The sequence below is a fragment of the Lagenorhynchus albirostris genome, chromosome 8, assembly GCF_949774975.1.
Source record: "Lagenorhynchus albirostris chromosome 8, mLagAlb1.1, whole genome shotgun sequence".
In the NCBI taxonomy this organism is placed as follows: Eukaryota; Metazoa; Chordata; class Mammalia; order Artiodactyla; family Delphinidae; genus Lagenorhynchus; species Lagenorhynchus albirostris.
The window spans coordinates 70097730-70108669 of record NC_083102.1 but is presented as its reverse complement, the minus strand read 5'-3'; the positions used below and the strand labels follow the sequence as shown (position 1 = coordinate 70108669).

The following is a 10940-nucleotide window of genomic DNA, read 5'->3' as shown; positions in this document are numbered from 1 at the left end:
TTCTAGTTTCTAGAAACCAAGAACAGATCTTGGTTTCTAATACCATTCTCCAGTAAAGGAACCAAAGTTCCTTAGAGACATGGTTGATTCTAGGACAGAGGTATGACGAGCCTGAAGAATCTTGTAGTATGAGAAATTAAGGAAGTACTCAAAAACAAAAACAAAAAACCATCCCACAGTGATGGGATTATATTAAAAGGACATAGGACAACTGAAAGAGCTCCCAGTGGCCAAAGCTGAGGCAATCTGAACAACCAAATAAAATAGTATTGGATTTAACCCAAAGTATAAAATAAATATCTACGAGTACATACGCATATAAAGAAATGATTGAATCAATAAAAAATGGAGAAGAGACAAGTCACCTATGCAAAATAATTTGAAATAATTTATGTAGATCTATACTCAAAGAGAAGGAGGTGACTGAGGTCAGCTTCAAGATCTTGTTGATAGCATGTATCCTTGATAGGTGATCCTGGGAATGTTACTAAACTCACGTCCTGGAGGGTAATAAGATCTACTGTGATGGTCTTTTTCAATTGTTCAATATATGCGAAATGCTTCCCACAGCACCTGGCCCATATATTGAAAAATAGTATTCAAAATTGAGAATTAACTGTTTGAAAAGTGCTGATTTTTATGGTGTAAAAATACTTGTTTTAAAAACTATTGACTGGGGCTGTCAGTGATCTAGTAAAATCTCTGAAATACACTACAGACTCTACATATTTGTAATATGGTCCTTTCTATTGAGATCTTGGTACCATTGTGGACTTGTGAATATTATTATTTTATGGCTGCATCTGCTGTTAGCAAAACTTCACCTTATTACTGCTTCTCTCTTAGTCTTGAGTTGCCTCAGTATTTCCTCAAAAAATACTGTGTAAGAAAAAAGCACCTGCAGAGCTCTTCAAAGCTAGACTTCAGAACACTCTTAAATGCCTTGAAATTTCTGCTTTACTGTTGTCATACTAAAGCTGTAAGAATCAGGATACCCTGCTGCTGTCTGTTCTTAGAATGTGTCTTCTCTGTTGCCAATGCATTATTTTAATACTGATTCACTGGCTGTGATATTGGACCTTGTTAATGAATGTATGGTACTATTTAATGCTCGGTACAGGTGGTAGGTGACACTGATGACATTGCATTATGAAGAAACTGGAGTTAATAATATGGTTTAAGAAACCAAAAGATTAAATGTGACAACTGTTTGATAGATGCAATTTGCTTGGGAGATTGATGCTATACTTTTACAGTTTCTCAAAAAGGATTATAGTTAACATGTGACAACCTGAATATGTAGATGAATTTTTTTTCTTTGCTTTAAAATTAAAAAATTAGGCAAATTGGGTATTTGGAATTGTTGCTCGGAGGTTTGGAAATCACTGGCAGTAGCCTGTTTAAAAGCATCACACACTTGATTTTTGCCTCTGACCTCTTTTTGTCATCCTTTCCTGTGTTAGACTGGACACTGCTTGTTGAGGAATCAAACCTTTTGCAATAACAACCACAGATGTATCCTTATCATGTGTTTCTTAAGATGGATAGTTTTGTTTTGTTTCAAATTTCTGATTGATAGCCAAAGAACGTGGCATCTCAGGTCAGCCTGTCCCAGGTTTCCTCTGTAACAACTGATAGGATGTTTTTAAGACCACGTGGTATGAAACTGTAATCTGTGCCAAATTAGATGCTTACTTTTTTTTTTGAAGCTAGCTGCTTCTATAAGCATTCTCTTTCCCAACGTCCATAAATCTCTGAAATGCCATACCTTATTTACTTTGTTGCTTCCCTTGCTAGCAAATTAACTTTGACTCATGCCAATGTATATATACATAAGAAAGCTTTTTTTTTTTTTTTTTTTTTTGTTGTGCGTGGGCCACTCACTGTTGTGGCCTCTCCCATTGCGGAGCACAGGCTCCGGACGCGCAGGCTCAGCGGCCATGGCTCATGGGCCCAGCCGCTCCGCAGCATGTGGGATCTTCCCAGACCGGGGCACGAACCCATGTCCCCTGCATCGGCAGGCGGACTCTCAACTACTGCGCCACCACGGAAGCCCAAGAAAGCTTTTCTTCTAAACATATTTTATCTTTATTATCCTCCCATCCCATTATCACCATTGAAAATAACAGCAGTAATATAAGCTTAAGGGAAAGGCTCAGCTTACTATTCTGTCATAAACTTCTCTCTGGCATTCTAGTGACAGTAAAAGTAATTCCCCCATTAATTGCAAGATAAGAACACACAATGGTCAATTGAAAAAAAAATTCTTTCAACACAAAGGATTTTGTTTTCATTTTTAATTAGGCCTTTTCCTTGGGAGTCTTTTAGGAGGACACTGGGGGAGGGGCAACATTTTAAAAGGATGGTCAGAATAGGCTTCCTTGAAAAAGGTGGTATTTGAGCAAAGATGGAACAGAAGTGAGAGATCTAGCCATGCAGGTACCTGGTGGAAAGATCCTTCCAGATAAATATTCAGTGCAAAGGCCCCAGGGCTAGAGGATGCCTTGCTGTTATAGGAGCAGTGCTTAGCAGAAATGAGGTCAGAGAGGTGGATGTGGGGTGGGACTGGGGAGGCTAGATAACATAAGGTTTTTTAGGTCACAGAAAGAACTCTGGCGGAGAAAACTTGGAGCTAATGATTTTGGCTTGCTCCTAGGTCTACGGACAAACTTCTAAATGTTAAAAGCATAGCCATGTCATATTACAGGTTGGTACAAACCTCAAGTTGTGCCTACACTTAATTTATCACCTTTAAAATAAGTGAAAATGCCTTCCTTCTGGAATGGGAAAAACATGTGAAAATTAAATACTCAGGCCAGACACCTAAATTACAGTTTTAATTTACTAGTTGGTATCTTAAATATTAATGAGCCTCCTCTGTTTTCTTATTTATAGGTTGGAACAGTTATCTTTTTCCAGGTTTCTTGTCTCTAGTATCTCTTCGTTTCCTTAATATCTTAGGCCAGAGAGTATTTTCCAATCTTATTTTCTATTCATGGCTATTCTGTCAATCCCTGTAACACATTTTATTCTGTTGCAGAGGTCAGAATTTTGCTGGCCCAGTAATATGAAAATTATGTATTAGATGTAGATTAAAACAACAGCGAAATTACTTTGCCTCACTTAGTTGAATTGAGTAAAATCAGGATTTATCTTGAATTTCTACCTGGCTACCTAAATGAATCATTCTCTTTCCTTGATAAGGACACAACAGAGGTAACACAAAGTTTCTAATGCCTTTACTTAATGTTTTGAGAATATAAGAGTAATGTATTAGGTAAATTTCATTTTACACAATAGTACTATTGTTAAGGGAAGGGGGGACTCCGGTTAAGGGGAAGGAACTTCTTTCCCAAATGCCTCTGTAACCCCTTAAAAGAGGTGGAAGGATTCTGCGTGTCAAATTTGAAAATTTACTTGTCAATTTCCTTGGAAACTGGTTTCTAACATACAACAGGGTAACTCACTTTGACAGCAGGTTCAGGTAAATTACTTTCATTACAATTCAGGTAGAAGTGACTGCCTTCAGTTTCACACATTGTAACTTGCCTAGTGGCAGGTTCAGAAGGGTGTCAGTAACAGGGGCTTCTATGCACCCTGCGTTCCAGAGTTCAGTCCCATTTAAGTTAGGACTATTGACAATGACACGTGCTGAAATTTGCTCATCATGATACACACACACACACACACACACACACACACGCACACACTGTATCAAGAAGCCAGTGAAGTTGTACGGACCGCAGTTAAAAAGTAAAATTGGCTTTACATTTTTTAGAGGTCTCTTAGGAAGAGCAAAACCAAGCCCTCATTGTTATACAGGTGCTGGCCAAACACCGAATCAGCGACACTCTGCTACGACCGGGGTAAAGCTGATATGCCTGTATCACTTCTACTACCTGTCGCGCACCCCAGAAGAGAACACGCTGAGGACTGGTAAGGACAAAGGAAAGTTTCTGTCAAAGTTTAGAAGGAAAGAGGGGCTGAGCAGGGAGCACTTTCAGCTCATATTTAAGCCCCAGACAGTGGAGAAAGCCGAACATCCCCCTCCTGCTCTTGGGTCGCCGCGGGGCCGGAGATATGCGAGAGGGAAGTTTTTCTACTGGACATCTGCCGCCTTGTCCCCGAGACGCGCGAGGTCCGCAGCGCCATCCATGGAAGCCTCGGCCTCTTCCCGTCTCGCTGTACCCCAGCGCCGACCGACCCCGGCGTGCGGCTGAAGATCAGCGGCCGCCGCGGATGCGTGCGCGGACTCCCGGGCCGGCATCGCGCTTGGGCCTTTTTGCCCTCCCAGCGGTCCCAAGTCGGCCTCTGCGCCCTGCCCCAGGGCCCTTTCAGCTGGCGCCGATTGGGTCTCCGACCACCCGCCTCCACTTCCCCTCGCGCCGGCGCTATGGCGACGGTCACGAGACGCCGGCTGCCCCTGCGCCCGCCAATGGGAGCGCACGTCGCGGGGAGACGCGGACGTCGCTCTTCCAAGATGGCGGCGCGTCCGTCGAGAGCTGCCGGGCCGGGGGGAAGCCAGCGAAGCCGAGTAAAGCCGCCGCCCGGGAGAGGACTGAAGGAGCTGTTGCCGCCGTTGGCGGCGGCTCAGGCAGTTTTCGCTGCTGCTACGGCTGTTGCCATGCGGCGAGGCTAGGAAGGAGCTCACTTCCCCGGGGTGTAATAATGTTAACAGAGGTAAGCGGCGACGGCGGCCAGTGTTTACCTGTGAGATGGGGAAGGGGCCGGCGCCTGCCGGTCGGATAACATTATTTCCGCCGCCTGCGGGCTCGACCCTTGGTAGCGGGCCCCGGGGCCCGAGTAGAGCGGGGATCCTACAAGTGCCCCCTGAAGAGGAGCTGTGCTGACTCAACAGTCCCGCCACCTCCGGCTGCCTGTGCCTCTTCTTTCGCAGTTGCCACTTGCTCGTCGCCCCTGGCACTGGTCTCCCTCCTGCCGTCGCTGCCTCCTAACTCGCCGCTCCCTTCGTGGCGTCCCCTTACACGCTGGTCTGTGGCAGTGTCGGTCTCTCCGCGTTGCTGCTGGTTCCTGTTCCCCTACGGTTTTCCCGAGGTCTCTCTCTTCGCGGGTCCCTGGCCTCCAGGGCCCTCCACCTCCAAGCTCGGTCAGCATCCTGGGTTTGTCACTCGGCCAGACCGGTTTGTTTCCCACCCCCTACCTTGACTGCTTCGTGAAGAGGACCTCTTTTTCTCAGGGGGATACTTCGATAGCCCAGTTACATCACCTCCCTCTCCCACACCCTGTCACCTTTCACTTAAATCGTAGGAATCTGGAAGTTGAGTTTAGCATCTATCCTCTTGATTTGCTTAAGATTTCCTTGGTACTCTCAGTGGAACAGTTTTTTCCCTTGGTTCTGAAATGGAAGTAGGGCAACTATGACTAGCCAATCAATTTCCCTTTTCTAGTGCTTGATGACCATTGCAAAAAGCAGACTTTTTGAAGAAGTAGAGTTTGCCTTTACTAGCAGTACTTTAAGGGAAAGAACGAAATTGTTGTAAGTAGGTACTTGACCTAAGTTAACAGTTACGTGTTGTGGTATATGTTAGTGTGGGTGTCATTGAAGATAAATTCTGAAGCTTGTGGATTTGAGGAAATATCTTAGAAGCTATACTCACTTTAAGTCCTGTGAAGCTTCCAATGTCAGCTGTCACAGACTAGTTTGGGCATCTTTGTGGGCTGAACTAAGGATAGCAAACAATTTTAATGGGCAGTGAGAAGTATTCCTACTTGGGCTAACGAGGACATAAAAATGTTTGTAGATGAGTGGCTTTTGTTGTGTGAAAATGTGATAATAAAGGACTTGCCTTTCCAGCCTTATTAACTCTGAGGAACTTCATACTTTGGTATTTGTACTTAATAATCTGCACACAGCCTGGTGTAGGAGGGCCTGGTAAATACTTATTGGTTGATTTTTAACTCATGAACTACTTATTTCTAGTAGTTTGTAGTTCACTTTATATTTCTGAATTCTACAGATTATTTTTTTCATTCCTGTAGTTAATTTTATTCCCATGGTTAATTTTATTCACAGAGATTATGGTATATCATAAGCTCTGTTGTCATTAGCAGTATTAGGTTAAAAAAAAAAGGCAAGTAGCAGAAGTTCTATTTTTACCTTTAGTGTGATATTTTGTTGGGAATAATTAGCCTTATAATAAATTTTCAGTGGTGTTGCTAATGTACAGTATTTTATGAGATAATCTTTTGGTTAAATTTGGCTTAGGTTAACAGCCTTTGAAGAGTTGTACTGCTTTCACATGAACTCAGTGCTTGCTAGTAAAATGAGAGTCTTGATTTGGAAAGGCTGAACTTTCTAAGCTTCTGTATTTTATTTTATTTTATTTTATTTTATTTTTTGGCTGTGCCACGCGGCTTGCGGGATGTCAATTCCCTGACCAGGGATTGAACCCGGGCCACGGCAGTGAAAGCCGCGGAATACTAACCGCTAGGCCACCAGGGAACTCCCTGAAGCTTCTGTATTTTAAAATAATTTCATCTTTCAGTGAAATATTTTAAACAGTAAGTCAGTGATAGTAGTTAGATGTGCTTTATTGCTGTGTGTGTGTGTGTGCGTGCGTGCGTGCGTGCGTGCTGTGCGTAGCTTTTAAGTGGAAGAGCCGGGATTCCAACCTGGGAAGTCTCTGCTGAGTTTATCATTAACCACTACACTGGATTACCTCTCCAAAGTAAGGCCCACATTAAATGGTACTTGGATCTCATCTGTGGTTGTGAGTAGTCATTTTATAGATGAGAAAACTGAAGCCCAGAGACTTATCCAAGGCCAAACAATTATTCGAAGCAAAGGTAAAACTAGAATCCCATCTCCTGACTCTCAGTATAGAACTCTGACCATTTTCCTCTCTATGGATAGTTTTCAGCTCTCTTGAGAGATTTTATTTATTTATTTATTTTAATTTATCTTTCTTTTATTTATTTATTTTTGGCTGCATTGGGTCTTCGTTGCTGCGCGCAGGCTTTCTCTAGTTGCGGAGAGCGGGGGCTACTCTTTGTTGCGGTGCGCAGGCTTCTCATTGTGGCTTCTGTTGCGGAGCACGGGCTCTAGAGTGCAGGCTCAGTAGTTGTGGTACATGGGCTCAGTAGTTGTGGTTTGCGAGCTCTAGAGCGCAGGCTCAGTAGTTGCGGCGCACGGGCTTAGTTGCTCTGTGGCATGTGGGATCTTCCTGGACCAGGGCTTGAACCCGTGGCCCCTTGCATTGGCAGACGATTCTTAACCACTGCGCCACCAGGGAAGCCCCACCCACTCGTTTTTTTTAAATAGGAGTGAACTTCCACATATCAGACTTAGGGTATAGGATGTTTACCTGAGAACTTGTTTCAATTAATCTGAATTTTCACAACATTCAAATATAATGAAATATTTATTAGTGAATTTTCATTACACACACTTTAAAAAGCTACTGGGGTTATTATTTCTGAGCATGTATTATTATAGAGAACTAAAGTTATAGAAGATGTAGGAAAATATACTGAATTTGCACCACTGCTGTGGCATACTCTAGAGATTGTCTGTGCATAAAAACCAGTTACCAGCCTGTTGACACTTGTGCTTTCAAAAATAGTGAATAAAAATCGTACTTATTTAAACTTAGTAGTTGTTTGGGTTGTGTGTAAATGTGGAGCATTAGTAAATGTTACATAAAAATAGTAGTTGTGCTAAGTTATTTCCATCTAGATTTATTGATTTTTTAATATATTAACATTCATTCTTGATTTTGTGGTTAACAAATATGGTACAGATGGGTAAGGCATAAACTGCTGTACTTTTAGAGGTCCCAGGTTAATAATTAAGGGAGTAAAATTTTGTAGTTCAAATAAATTTGGAAGATTTGCCTAACGGAAGTTAAAAAGGACTTCTTATAGCTTTTGATAGGTGATTTGCTGTCAAAGAATGTGTTAGAACTTGTGTCAAATTGCATAGAGACTGTGATGGTTAATTTTATGTGTCAACTTGATTGGCCTTGGGGTGCCACATTAAACATTATTTCTGGGTACCACCGTGATGATGCAGCTGGATGAGGATGAGATTAGGATTTGAATTGGTGGGCTTGTTAAAGTAGATTGCTCTCCCCAGTGTGGGTGGGCACCATCCAATCTCTTGAGGGCCTGAGTAGAACAATAGGAAGAAAGAATTTGCCCCTTTTTTTTCTGCATCACTGTTTGAGCTGGGACATTTCATTTCATCTTCTCCTGCCCTTGGACTGGGATTTATACCGTCAGATCCCCAGATTCTCAGGCCTTTGGATTGAATTACACCACTGGCTTTCCTGGCTCTCCAGCTTGCAGACAGCAGATGGTGGGACTTCTCAGCTTCCATAATCTTGTGAGCCAGGCCCTCATAATAAATCTTAAAAAAATTTCCTATTGGTTCTGTTTCTCTGGATAACCCTGACGAATACAGATACTTACAGAGTTTCTTGTATTTCGCTTTGGGAAATCCTGAGATGTGATGAGTTGTGCATTAAGGGAGAGTCTTTGGACTTTCAGAGCTCTTTTTAAAGACACACACACACACTCTTGCCCATAGTAAGTGCTTAAGAAAAAATTATGACTTGATTTTGTTAGTTAATACATTAGTTAAGAGAAATACTCTTGGGGTGGGTTACTCCTTACATGACGTGAGCTCTTTCTTTCATTATTAGTTAATGACATTATAAAGGCTACTAACCAGAACAAGAAGCATAGGCCCATTGCTATTCAAAGGATGTTAAGAGGTGGGAAAGAGATTTTATAAGGGAAGAAGGACATTACTGTCTAGAATGAGGCTGGCTTGCCACTCTACATCTTTTGACAAGCCAAGTTGAGTATTGCCAACCATTTCTCAAGAATTCTAAAGGGCCTTTGTTTTATTTTCCTCCCACTGATTCCAGACTTTCAGAGAGCTTATAAATAAACTATATTTGTTTAGTATTTATTTTCATTATATTTTCTTATTCTAGCACGCATATACCGTTTTTTCATCACTTCTGATTATCAACTAGCTAGCTGGTTGACAGAATTGCAAACAAAAGCAAATGTGTGATTTTTTAGTTAAACTCTACAACTTTATATTAGATAAATGTAGGTCTTCCATTTGGCATTTCAGAATATTAAAATAGAGGTTTTAGATTTCCATAACCATCCTTGGGAGTCCTAGGTAGGGAGATACCAGTGTTCAGATGGATTGTTCCAAAGTTTGTTGACCAGTGTTTCATAGAAATTGATAAAAGTTTCTTAACTAGTCCACTGTGTTTAAAAGTTTTGCCTTAATTGCTACAAGTTTATAAAATTACTTTTATTTATTTGAGGAAATACGGAATTAAAGTACAGACGTTTGTAGTTTTAAAGGTACAAGGCATTGGTTTGTGAATCATAAGGCCACTGCAAAGTGTGTGGGTTTACATTTCTGTGTGTAGTAACTACCAGCACATGTATACACTTTTACAGATTATAAAGGGTGCTTTATCTGTTAATTTAATCACGTTATTAGATGTGCTCATGCTTATGTTTAGTGTCATTTCTAGTTTAACTGTGGAATAAAGAGTATTGTCTAGAGTAAAGAGAGAAAAAAAGGGGTATGCGAGGATGTTTGAAGTAGATCGTTTTAGGTGGATCAAGTAAGCTCTGTTAGCTGAGTAATAATGGAAAAGGAGGGAGCATGAGCTTCTGGAAGAGGAAGAAAACAGGTTCTATCATCGTTAAGAGTTTCCAATGCTGGCTACTCACTAATTAGCCATTTGGTGGCAAAGCTAAGTGACTTTATGGCATTCCTGAGTGAGGTTCTCAGGGTATGGTTTTTTAAATTGTGTTTTGAAATTCTGCGGTTTCACAGACCATCAAGTGCTCCCTCGGTTGATGGAACTCTAACATTGACTTTCTGAGTCGTTTAATTTTCATATTACAATGCCTTATATATTTGTGAGGAGAGGGAACTTTGAATTAAAGCAAGTGGACAGCTCTGTTTTATCATGTTAAAAAATGGTTGAAGCTTGAGTAATAGGTTGAAGTCATGGTGATGCATACTTTGTCTATCAATTACCACAATAGTGAGGCTACACGAATATGACCTATATGTTAGGCATTTCTAAGGATGAGTCTTAACTTCACCACTTATTTATGATGTGACGTTGGGGAAGTTGTTTGAACTTTCTGACCCTTAGTTTCCTTCTTTGTGAAATTGGGATAATAATAGCACCTTCCTAGCTACTCTCACATTGTTATGAAGATCAAATAAAATGATAGGGAGTAAAATTCTTTGTAAACTGTCAATCATTATACAAATATTAGTGGTTAATACATCAGTTTTGTTCTCTATATGTCTTGCACTAATATGAATTCAGGTTCTAGGCTCCATAGCTTTATGGCTCACTAGCTTCTCAGTGGATCCCAGGAGAAAGAGGGTATCCCCTGGCCATTGGTGCAGTTACAGAGAGGCAGGGACTAGACTAAAAGAAGGGAAAGGAAAAAAAATAGACTGAGAGCATGTCTTGCCTTGTAATAATAAGGATAGCTTCTTGTGTGGTTGGTAAATTGATTCCAGAGAATTTCTGAAAGGGCAGTTCCAAAAAATATTTTGAAAAAGGTTACTTATTTGAGGGTTAGTAGTCATTTGTGTATACACAGTGTGAAATATTCGTGGGAAAAGAAATCCTTTATTTTTAATCAACCCTGGTAAATTATTAAAATCCTGGTCGATTCTTAAGAAATAAATTAATAAGTTCTTAATTCTTAATTGTTTAATACAATTTTTATAAGGCTTTGGTTGTAACTTGTACTAATGGAGATTAATTTTTGTGGATCACTTTGTTCACCAAACATAAATACCCCTACTCTGTGGTAGGCACATGCTAAGTTCTGGTGCTGCAGTTGTGTCTGACCTGAAACCTGCCCTCAGAAAATTCACTATCAGAGCTAACTGGTGCCACTTTGGCCATCATTCA

At 41.1% G+C, this 10940-nt stretch overlaps 1 protein-coding gene across 1 annotated transcript in view; it reads left to right on the top strand.

The window, feature by feature from the left end:
* Positions 1-4298: 4298 nt before the first annotated feature.
* The window catches only part of SNX13 (sorting nexin 13), a 138397-nt gene continuing 131755 nt past the window's right edge, over positions 4299-10940 (top strand). Inside the window, exon 1 of the mRNA XM_060157121.1 lies at positions 4299-4680. Within this exon, the coding sequence (XP_060013104.1) occupies positions 4669-4680 (12 nt within the window). The 5' untranslated portion in view covers positions 4299-4668. The remainder of the gene's footprint in view (positions 4681-10940) is intronic.